This window comes from Lycium ferocissimum, chromosome 7, assembly GCF_029784015.1.
Source record: "Lycium ferocissimum isolate CSIRO_LF1 chromosome 7, AGI_CSIRO_Lferr_CH_V1, whole genome shotgun sequence".
Taxonomy (NCBI): Eukaryota; Viridiplantae; Streptophyta; class Magnoliopsida; order Solanales; family Solanaceae; genus Lycium; species Lycium ferocissimum.
This window is the reverse complement of record NC_081348.1, coordinates 14298634-14320859: the sequence shown is the minus strand read 5'-3', so window position 1 is coordinate 14320859 and position 22226 is coordinate 14298634. Positions and strand designations below refer to the sequence as shown.

Here is a 22226-nt window from a genome sequence, read left to right as displayed (position 1 = left end):
ACATAAATAAAGACGGAGAAAATAAAAATATGATATTATTACTTATGCAATATTTAATACAGAAATAACTTAATTCCGCTTGGCAACCAAACGACCACTTACAAATTGAAACCTGCGGGGTGACGAGAAAGCAAGAATTAAGTACAACTAACATGGGCCTTTCGGACATTTTAAGATTGGTACAATGATGTTTTCGTTCTTTCATGTCAAAGAAACAGTGTCAAAGAAACAGTGTCAGTTTGGCAGCTCTTATCTTGTGAGACTTCTCTTTTTCAACATATGTCACTGTCTTACTCTGTCTTGTAGTAGTAGTGCTTTTAACACACACCACATAAAGTGATTATTCGCCTACAACTTCCTTTGTCATCTATTGGTCCTCTGTTAAAGCACAGTAAGCAGCAGTTCCAAGAATTTTATATCTCAGTACCATCATTAGTCACTTTCCTGTTTACTCTGCTTAAATTCCGGTAAAATTTATCATCTTCTTTGCACTCCCTTTTCTGGAAACTGCTCTGTTTTTCTCCAGTTTGATTAATCTTTCAAGAAAGTAAAAAGAGCTCTGTTCAAGAAAGTGCGGGAATCGGAATAAAGTTGGTACTTTTTGTTTTGATCACAAAAAAAGTTGTCTTTTTATGTTACTCTAGAAGTAATTAGCAAAAGTGTTTTGAGAAATTTTTGAAGTTTGGATTATGATCAAGGAAATAAAGGGAAATTCTGTTGTTTGGCGTTCTTGAATTTTCTGTTCTTGCTCTGCCGATTGCTTGTGATATCAGAGAGAAAGGAGAATTGTGGAAAGGAAAGTAATTATGGTGACTCTGTGAACTAGCAGTACAGTGTAGGTAAGGTAGTTTTTTATGTTTACTGATTATTTTTTTTCCTTGTTAACTTTGATTTGTCTATAATTTCTTGAATACCAAAATATGTACTCAATTAGGTGTCTTGGTTCTCAGTCTCTGTTTTTTCAGTAATAATGGATATGGGGTGACTATTTTCTTGGTGTGTAGGGTTTGGTTGGTGCTCAGCATAGTCTTATCAAATTATTTTTTGACAGGCAAGTTAGAGGAAGCTGCAATTGAGCTCTGAGGGCTCAAAGAAAAATGGCTTACCAGAGGAGAGGATCCGATTTGCAACCGCAGAGGCGTATTCTGCGGACGCAGACTGCTGGTAATTTAGGGGAGACAATGATGGACAGTGAGGTAGTCCCATCATCTCTAAGTGAAATTGCACCAATTCTTCGTGTCGCCAATGAGGTCGAGCCCAGCAACCCCAGGGTAGCTTATTTATGTAAGTTTACCTGTCAACTTTTTGGTGCTGAAGCACATGAACTTGTATATTTGCTCATATTTGTTGCTATAGCTAAATGTTGTTACAGAGAACATAAAATATAACATATCATGAAAGATCGGCTCCACAGAAAACATGACTGTTATAGAGAGGTCTGACTGTATATGTGTCAAAACTTTTGTTGCTAAAATATGTTATAACTTGGTATGCAGTTAGAGAATGTATGGCAATGCGCAGACTATGGAAAATTGAGTCAATGGGAGGTTTTCTGCATTTTGTTTTTACAATATATATGCTGTCTTTTTACTCTGCTCCTTTAGTGGACAACCGGAAGAGCTGTGGTAGAAGTGACAATTAGGTTTAACAACTTGTTTTATATATAAGGAAAGTTGTTCTCATATAATGATTGTGGCTGATGCAACGTTCATTCACGGGGTTCATCTGAACCCAAAACTTTCGACGCGTAGCATAAATTTATGCGTAAAATCTAGTATAATTGCAAAAGATAATAGGTCTGAACCCATAAGTTTAAGAGCCTTAAAGATTAAACCCATAACTTTTAAATCCAGGATCCGCCTTTGACTATAATTGAAGCTAATTATCATGATAAATACTGGATTACTCCATTTCCTTGATCAATTGAACGGTCAAGCTAATAGTTTAGTTATCTTCTTTGTTCAATCAGCTTAACTCTGCTGCGTGGTTATTAGCATCTTTAGGATTCCTTTAGCCTCCAATGCAACCAAAGTTCCTCTTTTCCTTCTTTAGTAGTGGTGGATGAAATGATACCCTGCAGATTGTGCAACTATCTGATGCAGTTTGCTTCCTGCAATCAAATCAGGTCGATTCTATGCCTTTGAAAAAGCTCACAGGTTAGATCCAACATCAAGTGGACGTGGAGTTCGCCAGTTCAAAACTTCCCTTCTTCAACGGTTAGAAAAGGTAAATTGCTTTATACCACCACTATTGATATGCTTGTAATGGAATCTGTTTAATATGGTGATGTTTCAACTTATGAATATTTTTTGTGTGCTGGTATTAGTCAAGTCATGTTGCTGTGATCTAGATTTCTGTGCAGCTCTATTCTCATACTATATGGAGGGAATAAGTGGAGAGAGCAGTCTCCATATGCAATGTCAGTAGCACATAAGCATATTAGTAGAACCATAACTTGCATGCAGAATTGCTGGTTATGCACACAGAAAACCTTTTTCCACGTGAGGAACTTAATGTAGCTAAAGTTTAATAGGTACAACACCTAACGTAAGGTATAGTTGAAGGGATAGGTAGACTAAGAAAAGATCGGGAAGGGGTGACAATGAGGAAGAAGAGATTTTGAAAGCCATGAGAAGCTGTAATTGTTTAGCTTGGGGTTACTTGCGACAAATATTAAATCTAGAAACTGTCCCCAAGTTGATTCAATGGGGTGATCATTGGACAACTGCTCAATGCTATCATCCAAACTTCAGTCTTAGACATGAACAATTGGATAGTCCACTGAAATCTTTGATCCAGTATTTTTGATGTTTATTGCCTTCTGTTCATTAGATCCTACAAGCATCTGCAACTTAGTACTCTATATTCTCTGTGCTTCCATCACTTTTAGGGGTTCTAAAATATCAATGTGTACATTGAGGAACTTTGTTTATTTTCACCATTATGCAGGAAAATGAAACAACCCTGGCTGGTAGGACAAAAAGTGATGCTCGTGAAATGCAGAGTTTCTACCAGCATTACTATAGGAAGTATATTCAGGCTTTGCAGAATGCTGCTGATAAAGCTGATCGGTATATTCAACGCATACTGAGACTTCCTACTTTAATTTGCTCCTAGGTTTCTTCATGCTGATTCATTTTGGCTGTTTCTCTTTGTACCTTCTTTTAGTGCCCGACTTACAAAAGCATACCAAACAGCTGCTGTTCTTTTTGAGGTCTTGAAAGCTGTTAATCTGACAGAATCTGTAGAAGTGGCTGATGAGGTAGACTAGCGTTTGCTAATATGAGATATTATTGTTGAAAGTAGATGTGTTGCGGACCGGATGTTTGTGTATATGCTTCAGATCTTTGTCTACCATACTGGCTTATCCTCTATGTCATATGCATTTATGCATTTCACATGTAGATTTTGGAAGCTCATACAAAGGTTGCCGAGAAGACTCAGATATTAGTTCCTTATAATATACTTCCACTTGACCCTGATAGTTCAAATCAAGCAATTATGAGATACCCTGAGGTTGGTTCTAGCCCCTTTTCTTGTTTTCTAGACTTTACTTTGATGATGCTTCTATCATATGCTTTATCTTTCATATTTCATAGATTCAAGCTTCTGTCACTGCTCTTCGAAATACAAGAGGTCTTCAATGGCCAAAAAGCCATAAGAAGAAAGTTGATGAAGATATCCTGGACTGGCTTCAAGCTATGTTTGGTTTTCAGGTATAGTACTACAATATTCTGGGAACAAACATCAGATGAGTTATGTAAACATTATGAGTTTCTGTTTTTCACAATGTTATTTATAATTGGAATTGACAAGCAGAAAGATAATGTGGCGAATCAGCGGGAGCATCTGATTCTGTTGTTGGCAAATGTTCACATCCGACAATTTCCAAAGCTTGATCAGCAACCAAAGGTTGTTCTTTGTAGGATGTTTCAAATGAAATAGCACTTGTTATCTCTTTGTCTTTGTTTCTGACATTGACATGTTCATCACTCTCACTAGCTGGATGACCGGGCACTTACTGATGTTATGAAGAAGCTTTTCAAAAACTACAAAAAATGGTGCAAGTATCTAGGTCGTAAGAGCAGTCTTTGGTAAGTTAATCTTCTTTATAATGAATCTGATGATATTGAGTTTTACTAGTACTGGCAGCTTTGTTAACTGATAGTCATGCAGTTGTAACTTTGGTGTTTTAATTGATAGAAAGATCAAAGTAAGAACCTTTTTTTTGTAAAGAATATTGTGATATCATATTTTTTGGGAGTTCACTTAGTAATATACCTTAATGGATACTTTTCATTCTGATGAACATCTGAATTTCTTTTATCGTCCACTCTCAATTGCGATTGGCATGACAAGTATCCTCATAACTATAGCTCTGCCTATGACTTCTAAATTTTGTCCAGTCTATTAGTTTCACTAATTCTTCTAGTTTTTGTTTTGCAGGCTGCCAACTATCCAGCAAGAAGTGCAACAGCGGAAATTACTATACATGGGTCTCTATCTTCTTATATGGGGAGAAGCTGCAAATTTAAGATTCATGCCTGAGTGCCTATGCTATATTTATCATCATGTATGGAGTAATTAGTTTTAGCTTTAAGTGTTTGTCTGTACCTGGTTGTGTCAGTTTCTGTTATTTTGATTTTAGGTTCTAGAACTTGATTAATCTGCTACATCGTGTTATCAATTCTGCGAGACATTTAATCATACAAGTATCTAACTAATCATCATCTCTAACTCAATAGATTATCCAAGGTTGCAAAGTGTATAATATAAAGAGCTCATCAAGTTACTCATTTGATTTTGAAAAGTGACCATTTTGTGGACTGACACTCGTATCATTATTGAACTTGGCATTTGGATGTTTGAAAATTCAAAATTGTGAGCTCTGTCAGTTTACTTTTTTTTGAAAAAAAGAAATAATTAGCTGAAAGTTAATAGCATTTCTTACAAAATATGTATTTAACCCTTATCTCAGTATTGAATACATATCATTATAACGTAAGAGGAGCATTGGACTTGAAAATGCCATGTCAATGGGATTCTAGAGAGAATCATATCCACTATCTTCACATTTTCGCTAGAGACTCTCTTAGTAGTGGCATAGGATTAGAAATCAGTCGTCATATCTTTTATCTTTCATGTCCAAAGACGTCTCCATGGGTGCAGTTTCCGTTCTTTCTTAGAGATGTCAAGCTGTTATGTATGAAACTGACTTCATATTTGTTATGTTGTTAGATTCAGACCTGTTTATCCAATCTGCTGCTTATACTTTTTAAGTTCTCCAGTACATTTACTAATTGCAAATCTTGATTCAGATGGCATTTGAACTTTATGGTATGCTGGCCGGAAGTGTTAGTCCCATGACAGGTGAAACTATAAAACCTGCTTATGGTGGTGAAGATGAGGCTTTCTTGAGGAAAGTAGTGACTCCCATCTATAACACTATAGCAAAGGTATTTCCCCTGCACTGTTGCACAAAAGCAAGATTTTATTTTGAGATGCACCTTTATTTTATTTTCTGCCTGAACAAACAGGAAGCTAAAAGGAGCAAACAAAAGTCAAAGCATTCTCAGTGGAGAAACTATGATGATTTAAATGAGTATTTCTGGTATATTCTTTTACTTTATCTGGATCTCCATTTTCTTTTGTAACGTACACTGATGATTTGCATGGCATTGCAGGTCAGTCAATTGCTTCAAGCTGGGCTGGCCAATGCGTGCGGATGCTGATTTCTTCCATCTTCCTCCTGAAGAGCAACCAGCTGATGTAAGTAATATCACCTACTATTTTTTCCGTAATCTAGTCAACATGAATATAGGGGAGATGATGGATATTTTCTTTGAGGCACACTGGAAGATCTGGAATGTGTGATATTAATCCCTTCATGTAGGCCTTTGATAATGTTATGGTTCTGGTCTGCTATGAATATCTTAGAGGTTATATAGCATGGGGCCAGTTATGGCCAAGTAAAGCGCCTGGAATTCCAGAGTCCTTGAAAACAATGACCTCAAGTCAGACCTTGTATGTAATATTAACCCTTTCAAAGATCGTCTTTTTGGTGTAGTCCCAATACAATTTGCTGTTTCCTCATTTGGCATATCTATTAGGACCAGAGACCGACTGGCAATGGCTAAAAAACTGATATACAACTATTATTGGGGAGGTGATGTCTTGAGAAGATGATGGCTTCCTGCCTGACAGTAGGCTGTACAGATAAATCTTCACATAGAACATAAAAGACAAAGAAAACAAATTTCACCACATAGAGGTACAGATGATGAGACTAGATTTTATTCGTGCCTGTGGTTTTATTCCCGGTGACTAATAGTAAAGAGAAATAAGTGGTTAAAAAAGGATAATACTAAGGTACAAAAATATATCATCTTCATTCATGATAAGCTGTAAAGGTATTACTTGTACTCATGAAGGATAAACCAATGTCCCTACGTGTGAAGATAGCTAGATAATAAGGAGTTGGCTATTCATTCAGGTACTACACTCGGGAAGGTCTTTCTTGAAAGCTGAATATGATGATAGAGGAAAACCCTTCAACATTATTAAGTATGTATCTGGGGTAGATTCAGTGCTCAAGTAGTAATTTTGTGTAGTGTTAGGCATAAGATTAAGGTATCAAACCCATCATACTGTTGCATGCTGTCTAGTAAAATAGATGAACCCATAGAGAAAATTAACTAAATTATTTTTCTCTTAGAGGTGGTAGATGAACTATCAAACAGAAAATTAACTAAATTATTTTTCTCTTAGAGGTGGTACATGAGCTTTTCATTACATAATAGCTTGGTCATCTATGAGGACGTTTAGATGATAAATATGCATGACCATCTACACCTATGATGGGCAAAAGATATGCTTCTTGTTCTTCATGTGGGAGAATAGTTGAACAGTGGTACTCATTTATTGACTTGGTCATGGTATGGAAATTTGGCATGATTTCAGTTTTGAGATGATAGAATTTCATTACTTTCCGCTTGCCATTCTACCCTCACCCCCCCGGCGAGTGTTTTAATGTTGAGATTTCATGCATAATTTCCTTAATTATGATCTTTTGTAATATTGAGTGTTAAATGATGTGTTACAGCCAGTGTTGTACATTTAATCTAAATATTGATCATATTCAGGCAAATGAAGCAATTAAAAGGAACCATTGGATGGGGAAAATCAATTTTGTCGAGACACGCTCATATTGGCACATCTATAGGAGTTTTGATAGGATGTGGGGATTTTTTATTTTATGCTTACAGGTTAGTCTCTTTTTTTCCTTTTATTTTCTCATTATTTGTATGACATGTTGAGTGTCTTCCGATGCTGATTCACCTTGTTTACTGAAGGCAATGATCATTATTGCATGGAATGGATCTGGGCAACTGAGTTCTATTTTTGAAGGAGATGTGTTCAAGAAAGTGATGAGCATTTTTATAACAGCTGCCATACTGAAGCTTGCTCAAGGTGAGGGTTTATTTTTGACAAAGACTGGCTAGATTATAATTCAATATCCTTTTTATTGTAGTTAGTTTCCTCGTTTCTTGCTATGTGACTTCTGATATTGTGAAAGTAAATGATTTGGAGGGCATTCAAATGAAGGTTGTATTATCCTGTCAATATGAAATGTCATCTCTCATGGTGTGGGGAAGTACTCATCTAGTTTTTGTTTTTATTTGAAATGTCACCGACTTGTTTAAGCCAATTGTATAACTGTTGGACTCTTTTATTCGTAGCACTCTCCCTTGTTTTAGACCAATGGTTAACACTCGATATGACTTATCAAAGAGGTTATAAGATGATTGAAACCTAAAATGGACATGCAATAAGAGAGACTGGATGTCATCGGAGGCAGAGCTAGAATTTTGAGTTTATGGGTTCTGAATTCTAGAAATGCAGCGTACTGGGTTCTTGATAATTTTTTTTATGCATGCTAAGTGGTTTTTTTTAAACATAATGAGTTTTGGGCCGAAGCTACTGGGTTTTGCTAACATGTAGACTTAGCTCTTGCTCCTCCTTGGATGTCATCATGCTGAGGGGTTAAAAGTGAGTAATATGATTAGTACCTCTGCACTAAATTCGAGCATCCACCGATTATTTGTCACATTGTTTTACTTTACTGCAAGTAATAGTGTAACTTTTTAATCTAAGCTAATAGCTAATATTAACAACCAATTATTGATCACATTGGTAAAATATAATTGAACTGATCTCGGACTTTGTTATTCCTAACTAAAACCTTAAATAAACTAGTGACATTCCAGTGATGTCTACATCTGTCCTTATTTTCTCTGATTGCTTAGGAGGGAAGCACATGTTGATTGGCCTAAGTGTCCAGGGGTTTTGTTGTGAACTAAGTCCTGTTATTCTCATATTTTATCTTTATCTGTTTATGAAAAATCATTATAACTATGATTATTTTGTTGGCAATACTACCTTGTGTATGCAGCGATCCTAGATATAATCATGAGCTGGAAATCGAGACACAGCATGCCATTCTATGTCAAGCTAAGATATGTGTTCAAAGCTGTTGCAGCAGCAGCATGGGTGGTAGTGTTGCCAGTAACTTATGCATATAGCTTAGAAAATCCTCCAGAGTTTGCACAGACCATTAAAAACTGGTTTGGCAATGGTTCAAGTTCGCCTTCTTTATTCATCATAGCAGTTCTGTTTTACCTGTCACCAAACATGCTATCTGCACTGTTGTTTGTGTTCCCTTTCATCCGCCGTTATCTTGAGAGGTCAGACTTCAAGATTGTGAGTTTGGTAATGTGGTGGTCCCAGGTATGCAAACATATCTCTTATCTTAGCTTGTTATTCAATCTTTTTCCATATTTTGAGTTCCCTTCTTTGGATATATTCTCTTACTTTTCATATGCTCTTTATTACAGCCTCGACTTTATGTAGGAAGAGGTATGCATGAGGATGCATTTTCTCTTTTCAAGTAAGCAAATGCATCGAAATGTTAGATTTCAACTTTCATTTAGTTCTGCTATTCTTTACGATTGATTATAATATTGATTGTAATGCTGTTATTTCCAGATACACACTGTTTTGGGTTCTCCTCCTGGCAGCAAAATTGACATTCAGTTTCTACGTAGAGGTGCTTCCCTCATTTCTAAATCTGTCATTATGCTCGTCTGACTGCTCTTAACGGGATTCCTATTTTGCTACTATTTGCTTTGAAAGCAAAATGCTATAAGAGAACACATACTTAGATGGCCAAATTGCAAGTATTTAGTTTTTAGGGGGTTGTGTATTTTTCATCTTACTTTTTGGAAGTGGTGCAAATAATACCTAACTTTAACATTTATGTGCACAAGTGGGACCTAATTTTACAGTCAACTTTTGGATGAAAAAAGTCATGCATCTTGAACATGACTCATTTGTTTGCCTTTGAAGATCTAAAAAATTTCACTTATTTATCTGTTTTGTTTTGTGTGGATAAATTTCAGTAGGTACTAAACATTAGTTTTCTATTTTAAACATTTATGATAAAATTTATTTCTTCTTTTTTTGTGTTTTTATATGTAAAAGTAAAATTCTATCTCGATTAATTCAAGGGTTCTTTAATTTTAATTAAATTTTAAATACTCAGGATCATGCCTGTAAAACATTTTTTTACTATTTAACACATGGTATAGTAAAACAAGAGAAGAAAAATCCACCACGACTAGCAGTTTTACTGCTATATGTTATGTTGGGCTTTCTTTTCCCGGCTAATTCCAATACTTTATGTCTTAAAATGCCACAGAAGTTTATAAAAAATGAAATTTTCTTTTGTTTCTGGGGTATTAGAATTCAAGATTTTTTAATTACTTGAGATAAAATTTAATCTTACATAAAACTACAAAAAAGCATTAAATCTTACTGTTGTTATTGTTATAATTAAAATAAATTAAATAGTATTAAGAGGATGACTGAGGATCTGTATGCATATTAGAGGTTTGACATCAAACTAGTTCTATTCTCAAAAAAATTAATAGATAAATAAGTGTAAACAGGCTTTGAGCCGTTAAAAATGCTGACGTAACGGGTTATGAACAATGCACATGGATCTTTTTCATCCAAAAGTTAGCATTCAGAGATTTTTTGGTTATGTTATCAAAAAAAGAAAAAGCAAAAGCCAAAAAGAAGTAGTGAATACCATAATTTCTAGATTACTTGTAGGATCTTTGAATCCTGAGGTTAACCGGTCATATTTCAACTTAAGATATTTACACTTAGATAATCTTTATGATCCTTCTGCAAGCATGCAATCTCAGTAAACTTTCAAAATCCAGTTAACTTAGTGTTTTATCAATTTTAAGTAAATTGTAAAATCTTTTGGATATTTATACTGGTTTTAGCCAATATTAACACTTCAATAAATTAAGCTACTTAAAGTAATAGAAGTTGATGACCAGGAAGTATAGGGGTGTGTGTAACTTGGTATATGCCGAATTATCGAATTGAAACCTAAAATTTCGGTATTATGTATGGTTTTTGGTTTAAGTTCTTCAATTTTTTTGTATTTGGTATGGTATTTGATAGTTAGAATTTTTTAAACTGAAATACCGATACCATTCTGAAATACATACTACATTACACTATGCACATATGTTAGGTTATAACATAAATATAGAAGACACATATGTTAGGTTATAACATAAATATAGACCTAAAATTTTACTTGACCAGTAGGAGTGTTTTTTTAACCTTTTCTACCTTTTTTCGCTACCTACTTACCTTTACCCCCATTTGTTTGTACCTACTTACCTTTCCGGTTTTCCCACCTTTAAGCTCTAGAAATCAGAAAGCAGAAATCATACAATTTCAGTTTCCACCTATATTTATTTCGGCACTGATGGTAGTTCAGTTCAAGATTTCATACATGATCCCGCATCTCTTTCCTCTGACTCTCTCTCTTTAAAATTACAAGTTCCCAAAGGCACTTTCTTTGATACTAGGTTGTCCGCAGCAAAAACAGAAAAGTCACTATTCTCTATCTAAGCCAAAAAAACCGAATTTATCAAACCGAATAAACCAAATCGAAAGGAGAAAAACCGAAACATACCAAATTTAATTAGGTATGGTATTGGCATAGCATTTTAAGAAACCGAATACTGAACCGAAATGTCTAAAAACCGTATCAAACTGACCGATGAACGCCCCTACCGGGAACAGACTTATATTTTATTTGTTGTAGGTTCTCTTTAGTTTTAAGATGGTCAATTTCTTTTCTGGAAACTAAAATTTAGGAAGACAGCTGTAATATGAACTGTACTATAACCACACAATCTCTTTTAGATTCTTTCTAGTTGTATTTCCATGTAATAGTTTACGAGGAAAGAAACCTAAGGTACTTGTATGAATTAATCAGAAACTTGTATATCTTGTCATCTAGTCCAAGGCAATTATTCAATTGTTTCCTCTAGTCGAAGGCCATTATTCATACTCCATGGGTAGCATAAGTTTGTTTGTTGAAAAATAAGCTGTTGTTTAATGATCTTCATGCTAATTTATTTTGATATCACTTTTTGACTACATAGATGTCAAATATTGGCCCTCAAAATACATGATGAAAAACTTGAAGCATTTTACTTTTGCAGATAAAACCTCTTGTAGGTCCAACAAAAGATATCATGAAGGTTCACGTCAGTGTTTATAGATGGCATGAGTTCTTCCCTCGAGGTATATAAATGGAAGTAATTGAATATCAACATATACATGTGGATACACTTGTGCACTAAAGTAAAGATTTGTTAATTAATACTGTTCTTTCTTATGGTTGCATACTTGCAGCAAAAAGCAATATTGGTGTCGTGATTGCACTATGGGCTCCTATCATTCTTGTATGCATATCCATTTGCATGCCTTCCAATTCTTTCAGCTTCTCTGTTTCACTTTTTCTTTACAACATCTAAATTGAAGACTATCCCAGGTCTATTTCATGGACACTCAGATTTGGTATGCTATTTTCTCTACCATATTTGGAGGCATATATGGCGCGTTTCGGCGTCTTGGAGAGGTTGGTAGAGTTTCCACCCACTAGTTGACCTTAGTAACTTGTAACTTCCCCATCCAATTTATAAGCTTTATGTTGGACGTTATGAAATGGTTGCTCGTTCAAAATTTTTCCTACATGCTTGTTAGTTTGTAGTAACATCTTAATCTCAGATCTAGGTTTATTTATCTACCTCATTTGAGGTATCACATTTGTTTTTGATAACTGACATACTGTATTTACCAAAAGTGAATATTTACAAAGCAGCTGCATTCCATAGACACATTTGTCCCAGGAACCAGTGATCAAACTGAACTACAAAACTAGCACTAGCATTGAGGACTTGAGGTATCACATAGATATGCAAAAAGTATGTATGTAGTAATTGCTGTTGATAGAATCTATAAGATGCATAATTTTGTGATCTTGATAAATGCTGCTCAAAGATTGGTAGCATGTGAGGTAATCAAGATAAGATTTTCCTTTCCCCCAAAGTCTGCCTTCCACCTTGAATTCGATTGGTCTTTCCACAGTTCACTAGTTTTTCTTTTGGGCTGATAAGTTCTCATCCTGCCTTCTGCTTTCAGATTCGCACGCTGGGAATGCTTAGATCGCGGTTTCAGTCACTTCCAGGAGCATTTAATGCCTGCTTGATCCCAGTGGAAAAGGATGAAAAGCGAAAAAAGGGACTTAAAGCTACATTATCTAAGAAATTTGATGAGGTCAAGTCCAAGGCATTTCTTTGCATTGAATTCGCAGAGATCAGTGTTAAGATTTTGTTTACTGATTGGTCCTTGCAGGTCACTTCTAGTAAAGGAAAAGAGGCTGCAAGGTTTGCTCAAATGTGGAACAAAATAATAGAGAGTTTCAGGGAGGAGGATCTGATAAATAATAGGTACCATGGTAATGGGGGTAGTGGCAAACAATCCTTTCTTGAGATCTTGGATGGGCTGCTTTCCTCCTTATCCAGTTTCTTGTTTTCTTTTTCCTTTCCAATTTTCCTTCTTTTCCCTTTTGCTATCCCGTTCTTCTCCCTTAGAAATATTACTCTTCCAGAGCTAACTTGCTGTGCTTACAGGGAAAGGAGCTTATTGCTTGTCCCATATTGGGCTGACCCTGATCTGGACCTTATCCAGTGGCCTCCATTTCTCTTAGCTAGCAAGGTTTAGGCTCTTATAAGCTTATTTATTTTCTAAACCTGAAGGAATTCCATTTACAGCCTTACTAAGTGGTGTTTATCTCACATGACTGCTATTAGCTTCCAATTGCATTGGATATGGCTAAAGATAGCAATGGAAGAGATCGTGAGCTGAACAAAAGATTGAATGCGGACAGTTACATGCGCAGTGCCATTCGTGAGTGCTATGCTTCATGTAAAAGCATTATAAATGTTTTGGTTTTGGGTGAACGTGAACAGCTGTAAGTTTCCATCTGTTACATTTTCTTATCTGGCACACTTAGAAAGTGTTTACTTCTTGAGCTATTTCTAATTATTTAATTGGAAATCAATAATTTTCAGGGTGATCAAAGAAATTTTCTCAAAAGTCGATGACCACATAGATCAGGGTAATCTGACAGAGGATTTTACCATGAGTGCTCTACCTACCCTCTATGAACAGTTTGTGCGGCTTATTGATTTTCTGGTAATATAAGCCATACGAAATTTTCATCTAAGGAATTGAGCATTTCATAGGGTTCTGCTTAAGTGGCTTCTAAATTCCGCAGAAAGAAAACAAAAAGGAGGACAAGGATCATGTAGTTATTCTCTTGCTTGATATGTTAGAAGTTGTGACCCGTGACATAATGGACGACTCTGTTCCTAGGTAAATCATGTGGGAGCAAGTTACTTTATTCTTTGTTTAATTGTTTATCATTTTGTTTATTTTCATAAATCCCTGTTATAGTTTGTTAGAAACAACGCATGGTGGCTCCTATGGGATGCATGGTGGAATGATTCCAAATGCAAAATATCAGCTCTTTGGCACCCTTAATTTTCCTGTAGACGAAACAGAGGCATGGAAGGAAAAGGTGAGTATATCTCTTCAACTAAATCATGTGAACATAGTAAAAGTTTACTGTTAGTTTTGTTGCATGATATAGGTGTAGACAATCACTGGACTATAATTATACAATAGAAAATATGAGATGACAGGTCAATTTCTTATAACATGGAACTAAGGTTGACTCAAATCAGCAAGTGGAAGAACTTAAACACAGGTTTTGTTTCCCTTGTTTCAGCCAAATGTAGTGAGTTTCTATTATAACAAGCTATTAAACCTTGCTGCGAGATTTGAATGAAGATCACTATATGTGTCTCTCTGTGTACACATCCGAGCATGTGTGCGCGTGAGCGCACGTGTGTGTATGTATCTTTGACATGCCGTCAAGGCATACAGTGAGATTTAGAGTGAAGAATGATATGTGTGTGCGCGCGCGTAGAGAGAGAGAGAGAGAGAGAGAGAGAGAGTGCTAAGGCTGGAAGAAAAAGTATCAAAATCTTGTGCCAGGTTCTTGTTTCTAGGTGAAACCCTTTCAGTGACTTCGCTATACATTTGGGCAAGAAGGGTGATTAGTTATCTTCTTTTGAGCCACACTCATATGAAGTTTCTCGTTTCTTCAGATTAGAAGGCTTCACATGCTGCTTACTGTTAAGGAATCTGCCATGGATGTGCCAACCAATTTGGAAGCTAGACGGCGCATGTCATTCTTCTCAAATTCATTGTTTATGGACATGCCTCACGCCCCCAAAGTTCGAAATATGCTTTCCTTTTCGTAAGCTTTCTGGTTAAAACATTGGTTTTCAATTGACTTGTAATCACAGTGCATCATGATACCATTGTAGGGATGTTAGTTAAGTGTAGCTTGTGGTTTTCTGGATGTAACAGAAAAACCCAAGTGTTAGCAGAATGTAGCTACTCAGTCAGTTAAATGAGTGGTCTTTCCCCTGGTATATTTGTTCAATTAGCCTTCACGTAATAAAAATACTTAGTTACAAGAATAATAGTTTATTGTTCTCAATGAACTTGCAATCATCAGGACCTAGTTCACTTCAGAGTACTGTAGAATGGTTTCGATGTACTTCTTTATCTGTGCGCATGTATAAAAGTCAATTATTTTTAACTTGTACAAATTAACAACTTTTGCTTTAACTATTATATGTGATGTTTTGTTTTCTCTTTTTAGTATTTTGACACCTTACTTCAATGAGGAGGTTCTTTTCTCAATAAATTCCCTGGAAAGGCCAAATGAAGATGGTGTTTCTATACTGTTTTATTTGCAAAAAATATACCCAGGTTAGTATTCTATTTGTAACCTTAAGCATGAAATGGACTTACCTTGATATATGATGATTCCAATTCGTTCTTCGTGTCTAAATCAATATGTAAAACCTTTAAAGATGAATGGGAGAACTTCCTTGAAAGGGTTGGCTGTAGCAATGAAGAGGATCTTAAGGGCAACGTTAGATTGGAAGAAGAACTTCGTCTATGGGCATCATATAGAGGTCAAACATTGACCAAAACTGGTATGGTTATCTTTATGCTTCTTTTGACCTTTAGCAGCAGCATATTTTTTTCTCGACAATTTTCTTAATTTGCATGCAATTGGTCAACTGTAAAATCAGTTCGGGGTATGATGTACTATCGGCAAGCTTTGGAGCTTCAGGCCTTTCTTGATATGGCAAAAGATGAAGGTGCTTTCAAGAATTATTGTTGTTCTTCCCATCATCTTGAAGAGCAGAATTTGTCATGAATTGCAGTTTCTACATTTTTTGCAGAGTTAATGAAAGGCTACAAGGCTGCTGAATCTAATACTGACGAACAGCCAAAAAATGAGAGGTCCTTGATGTCGCAATGTCAGGCAGTTACTGACATGAAATTTACCTATGTTGTGTCTTGCCAGCAATATGGCATTCAGAAAAGGTCTGGTGATCATCGTTCTCAAGACATTTTGAGACTAATGACAAAGTATAATCCATAATCCACAACTTTGGTTTGTTTTCTGTTTTAAGTGTCTACTTTTAATTTTCAAATTTTGTTCCTTGTGTTCTTTGTAAGGTACCCTTCTCTTCGAGTAGCTTACATTGATGAGATTGAAGACACTAGTAGCAAAGATAAATCAAAAAGGACTGGTGATAAGGTTTATTATTCTGCCCTTGTGAAGGCTGTACCAAGGTCTGTGGACTCAGCAGAGCCAGATCAGAAGTTAGATCAGGTACCTATTGCAGGTGTTGAATTATTAGAGCATTATGCATCACCTTGCAGCTAAAACAAAGCACTTTTTCCGGTTCTAGTTTGCGTTTTCTTTTTCTGGGGCATTGCCTTTTATTAAGAGTGTCATAACAGGAGTTCATCTTAAGTTCTATTTTGGTTCTTGCATGTGGTTTGTGGCCTTCCTTTTATCGTTTAGTTCTGGCTGGATTGCATCTCTGCAAATTATTTTGGTCAATCTACATAGAGTTTGTGCTTGGATACTTGAAAATCCACACAATTGATGCTGGAGATTATAATTATATATCTGTTCAAAATTCATACAATTGTTGCTGAGATTATAGCCATATGTCGGTTCTCAGTTACAAAAACAAGGAACAATCTCAAACTTTATTGATCAGCTACTAACCGGCCTTTACTTTGAAGATACATCTGCATTTGTTGGTCCATATTACTTTTAGTTCTCTGCAATCAACTTCTGAAACATTGTTGTCTAGGATATTTATCGAATAAAACTTCCTGGACCGGCTATGTTGGGAGAAGGAAAGCCAGAGAATCAAAATCATGCGATCATATTTACTCGTGGGGAAGGATTGCAAACAATAGATATGAACCAGGTAGGTATGATAAGATTCTCATTTACCATAAGAAAAAGTTGGCGTGATTGGTTTGATGCCAGATTATTACTTTTTCAATCAAAAGGATAACTACATGGAAGAAGCCCTCAAAATGAGGAATTTGCTGGAAGAATTTTTGAAAAAGAATGGAGTGAGAAATCCGACTATTCTGGGACTGCGGGAGCATATTTTCACTGGCAGGTATGGAGATCGCCCTTCTAGTGAACCAATAACTTTTTGTTGCTATGATGGTGTTGGAGAAAGGTTTTGACTTTGTGCATGGGAATTTTGTCTTGGCGGTGAAATATATTTTCTTTATCAGCTGTCATTTTGTTTTCTTTGTGCAGTGTTTCTTCACTAGCATGGTTTATGTCAAATCAGGAAACCAGCTTTGTCACAATTGGGCAAAGATTGTTGGCCAATCCATTGAAGTAAGTAGCCAAGACTTAGTTAGGATGTAAAGTACTGAGTCTTTCATCGAGTGCCAACTTGAACTGTTATATGCGATTAGTATTTTGTTTTCTGTTCTGTAAGTATCCTACTGATAACACGAGTTTTTTTTTTTTTTTTTTTGGCTAATGCACTGAAGTCCTCTTCCCCCCCCCCCCCTTCTCTCTCTCTCTGTGCCAGTTAATCTCCATTTCTCCTTGTTCTTAGCATGTTTCTTCCATCCTCCCCTGTGTAGGCAGAGGCTAAATGTCAGATAAATGTCTGTTATTCAGCACTTGAACTCCTTGTCATGTCTAGCTGCCTTGGTGCACTAATGAAAATTAATGAACTTTCTCGTCTTCTACGTTCTCCTTCTTTTCGTCCTGTGACTATTTTTTACTTAGTAAGGTCTGATTGCTTTTCTGAAATTTTAGGATAAAGTGATTGCCACATCCTATTTCAAGCTGTAGTTGCATGGTTTCTGCATCTTAGTAATTCAGATTTGCCTTTTACTTTCATCTCAGTAGGTCAAAAGGGTTTTACTGACTTGAAGTTTCTCGTCTATTGTGGATGCTTTTTCTCAGAGTACGTTTCCACTATGGTCATCCTGATGTATTCGATAGATTGTTTCATCTAACAAGAGGTGGGGTGAGCAAGGCTTCCAAAGTCATCAACCTAAGTGAAGACATATTTGCTGGTATTTGAAAACCCACAAACTTTTAACACCTAAAATCTTGTAGTTTTTGCCTACTCTTACAAATTTTGATGCATCTTTTAGGTTTTAATTCTACCCTACGTGGGGGTAATGTTACACACCATGAGTACATACAAGTTGGTAAAGGAAGGGATGTCGGCCTTAACCAAATTGCACTGTTTGAGGCAAAGATAGCTAATGGAAATGGTGAGCAGACAATGAGTCGTGATATTTACCGGCTTGGACATCGATTTGACTTCTTCCGAATGCTATCATGCTTCTTCACTACTATAGGATTCTACTTTACTACCTTGGTACTGCCCAACTGCTTCTCCAGTTTAAACTTTCATGATCCTAACCGGGTTTATTCTCTTTATGGTCTATTCTAAATGAATATCTCTTCTTTGGCAGATAACTGTCATTATTGTATATGTGTTTCTTTATGGTCGGTTGTATCTTGTCCTCAGTGGGCTTGAAGAAGGATTGAGTTCACACCCAGCTATTCGAAATAATAAGCCTCTTCAAGTTGCTCTTGCCTCTCAGTCCTTTGTGCAAATTGGGCTATTGATGGCGTTGCCCATGATGATGGAGATAGGCCTCGAGAGGGGCTTCCGCAATGCCTTAACTGATTTTGTGCTGATGCAACTACAACTTGCTCCTGTTTTCTTTACATTTTCTCTTGGAACAAGGACCCACTATTATGGGAGAACATTGCTTCATGGGGGTGCTCAATATAGAGGCACTGGTCGTGGCTTTGTTGTATTTCATGCCAAATTTGCTGAAAACTATCGTTTGTACTCCCGAACCCATTTTGTCAAGGGAATTGAACTCATGATTCTACTTCTTGTCTACCATATATTTGGTAGATCATACAGAGATATGGTGGCATTTGTTTTTATTACCGTATCTATATGGTTCCTCGTCGTTACATGGCTCTTTGCCCCATTCCTGTTCAATCCCTCCGGATTCGAGTGGCAAAAGATTGTCGATGACTGGACAGACTGGAATAAATGGATAAACAATCGTGGTGGTATCGGTGTATCGCCAGAAAAAAGTTGGGAATCTTGGTGGGAGAAAGAACAAGATCATCTTTATCATTCAGGGGTCCGTGGCACTATAGTCGAGATATTGCTATCACTGCGCTTTTTTTTATATCAATACGGACTTGTATATCACTTCACGATTTTGAATAACGAAACAAGTTTTCTGGTACGTCCTTAGTTTGCATTTCAATCTGCAGAAATGATCAGCTAAAATATTCAAGTATTGACTCCGGTTTGTGTTGCATATTCAGGTGTACGGTATGTCATGGATCGTCATTTTCTTGATATTAGCAGTAATGAAGGTGAGTTCCAAGAAATTTCACTTTCTTATTAATTCATTGATAAGTCCCCAAAAAACTCAGAAGTTGTAGAGATACACAATTTTATATCACAAAATCGTAAAAAGAATACATGACGTAGTATGTCACGGCTACCAGTTTTTAGCTATAATTTATGGTTACAAATACTAACCTTTTTCTTCTGTAGGAGATTTAACTTTTGGATTAGTTTTTTCCTGCAATTCACATATTTCCCTGTGTATATTAATCTCTTTTTTTTGCGCCAGTGGTGTTTATTCGCATAATAGTATTGCCTTGAACGTTATGTTATTGAGGCATAGTAAGTAACTGCACCTACGTTATAACAATGCTTTCCTAAATAATCCAAGTATCGGTAAATTCTGAGTTCAGATGATTTAAATAAAAGGAAATCAACGATCGTCAGTTTAATTAAAGCATGGTTAATATCTGATTTAAATCAGTCGATTTCTTTACTTCTTGACTCATGCCCTCAACCCAAGGTCAGGCATGTGCAATCATGGGAAGTAGTAGTTTACTTGCTTTCCCTCCGTCAGTTGAGCCAATTTTACTTGTTGCACTTTCTGGTGCATATGCTGATTATAGTTTCGGCTTGCCTTGTTTCATTCGTTGCAGGTTGTGTCTGTCGGAAGGAGGAGATTCAGTGCTGATTTTCAGCTCGCATTTCGTCTGATCAAAGGCTTCATTTTCCTCTCATTTGTTTCCCTACTCATTAGTTTGATTGCTATTCTACACCTGAAATTTCGTGATATTATTGTTTGCATTCTTGCGTTCATGCCTACTGGATGGGGAATGCTTTTGGTGAGTGCCAATTTCTTTGTGAATCAAACACACACTTTGGTTCTTTATGCATTTTTGACTCTTCATCCTGTTTTATTTCAGATTGCTCAAGCTTTGAAGCCTTGGATTCGACGTGCTGGCTTCTGGGGGTCGGTCAGGACACTTGCCCGTGGTTATGAAATTATAATGGGGTTGCTCTTGTTCACACCAATTGCATTCTTGGCTTGGTTTCCATTTGTTTCAGAGTTCCAAACCCGAATGTTGTTCAACCAAGCATTCAGTAGAGGTCTGCAGATTTCTCGTATTCTTGGTGGACCAAAGAAAGGTCGTTCCTCGAGCAACAAAGAGTAGTTTTCAGTGCTGCAATACTCATTTCCGGATCGATCCTGCTGAATTCGTTGGACATCTTGAGGATATATGGACTGAAGAATATTTTACAATATTCTTGTAAATATATTTATATATGGAACTTAATTTATGTATATAAAGTTTCAGTTAAGCTTGTGTATATATAGTTTATACAATTTGTCCAGATGAATTGTAGACGTGTACAGGATATATTTGAAATCAAAAGGAGAGGGTTTGTTATGTATTCCACCTGATCAATTATTAAAAGCTTGTGAATGGAAATTTAAGAGGGAGGTCTTTGCTCCTCGTAAATGAATTGAGAGAGCGTTGTATAAAGTTTTTTAGTCCTTGTACCTTGGTGAATGAGGTAATCTATTCTATTAGTTTCATATGCCAATAATCATTTATTATTTGTTTGATTATACTTTTAAGCGGGCATACAGCATGGTGATTTGTAAAACTTAATTTTATTCTTACTTCACGTCAACATCTACTAGTAGACTGCAAAGAAACAGTTCTTTGCCCTTACTGACATTTTCCCCGCAAACAGAGATCCCGGTAGGTTGGGTTTGGTAGGGAGGAAATTTTTTCAACTTTTCCATGTTGGGTTAGTTAAAATTTTGGAAAATATGTTTTTTAAGAGTGAAGTTTCTTTAAATTGAGGAAAATAATTTTCATGTTCTAGGGGAAATAGGTTTCATAAGTAATACTCTCTCCGTTTATTTTTTAAAAAAAAAAGATTTAATTTATGTGAACTTATTTCCTCATCATTTTTGTCCGTGCGGTTTTTTTTTTTTTTTTTTGAAAAAGAATGATTCTTTGAGAGATGTTCCTTGGAGAGAGCTATATTTGGACACAAATTACCTTTATGCAATGATTTATAGTAACAAAATATGTGATTCATTTAACACCACAAGTTTAAAAGTCCTCTCTTCTTACTTAAATTGTGTTATAAATGGTTTAATGATTTCACATAGAGTGAATGGATAGTTAAAGGTTCCCACCCTACTCCCCACACACTCATCATCTCACCCTACCCATAAGTAATACCAATCCTCAAAAAGAATGTTTGATTAGATTATAATACAATTTTTTTTTCATATTTACCAAATAATGAAAATAATTAAGAAAATAATTTATTTTGAGGAAAAGTATTTTCCTTCCTTCCAAATACACCCTATTTTTTTTTTCTTTCTTAACAGAGATCTAGTTGTTAGAGATACAACATCTAGACTCCAAGGATTAGCGGATAACATCGAAGTATTTGTATAGGATTCAGTTTGTATGAGCTGATAGTTGTCATATAAGAGTTTGTATCATATTAACCTATAACCATATAGGAATAGGAAGAGTAGTAGGACTCAATGTCCAGCAAGCATAAATATATATGCATCCTCTGTACACCGAAAGAATTAATCAGAGAATTGCTCTCTCTTTCACTGTTATCATATATTTCTTCACGGTATTAGAGTTTTGGCTAAATCAAAAGAAAAGATTGTGAAGTATTAGCCTATCATTAGCACCATGGCGAGTTACTCAAATAGTGCTCTCATCCTTTCACCCTCCACTCTCTTCACCAACTCATTGCTATTTGTCCCATAAAACTGAAACCAACCAATTATCTAGTTTGGAGAACTCAAATTCTCCAACTGATGTAGACAATGAAAGTTTCGGACATTATCAAAGATGACTCGCCATCTAAAACCATAGAAACAGAGAAAGGAAATCCAAGTCTTAACCCCAAATTCACGGAATGGGAAGAACGAGACGTTCTAGTTAGAAGCTGGTTCTCTGGAACAAT

The 22226-nt window shown here is 36.0% G+C and overlaps 1 protein-coding gene across 1 annotated transcript; it reads left to right on the top strand.

Moving 5' to 3' along the window:
- Positions 1-340: 340 nt before the first annotated feature.
- On the top strand, positions 341-20669 carry LOC132063445 (callose synthase 2). Its single transcript, XM_059455987.1, has 43 exons — positions 341-839; positions 1052-1284; positions 2126-2226; positions 2950-3071; positions 3169-3262; positions 3406-3516; positions 3600-3716; positions 3820-3912; positions 4003-4094; positions 4447-4573; positions 5319-5456; positions 5538-5611; positions 5685-5769; positions 7143-7265; positions 7353-7470; positions 8453-8787; positions 8895-8947; positions 9046-9106; positions 11595-11676; positions 11788-11837; positions 11927-12013; positions 12577-12711; positions 12790-12884; positions 13068-13152; positions 13248-13408; positions 13509-13632; positions 13715-13812; positions 13894-14017; positions 14610-14761; positions 15173-15282; positions 15387-15512; positions 15612-15680; positions 15765-15954; positions 16045-16201; positions 16695-16814; positions 16900-17015; positions 17162-17245; positions 17828-17940; positions 18022-18251; positions 18349-19146; positions 19232-19282; positions 19913-20098; positions 20180-20669. The coding sequence occupies exons 2-43, from the start codon at positions 1098-1100 to the stop codon at positions 20426-20428; spliced, it is 5823 nt and encodes a 1940-aa protein (XP_059311970.1). The 5' UTR covers positions 341-839; positions 1052-1097; the 3' UTR covers positions 20429-20669.
- The last annotated feature ends 1557 nt before the right edge of the window (positions 20670-22226 follow it).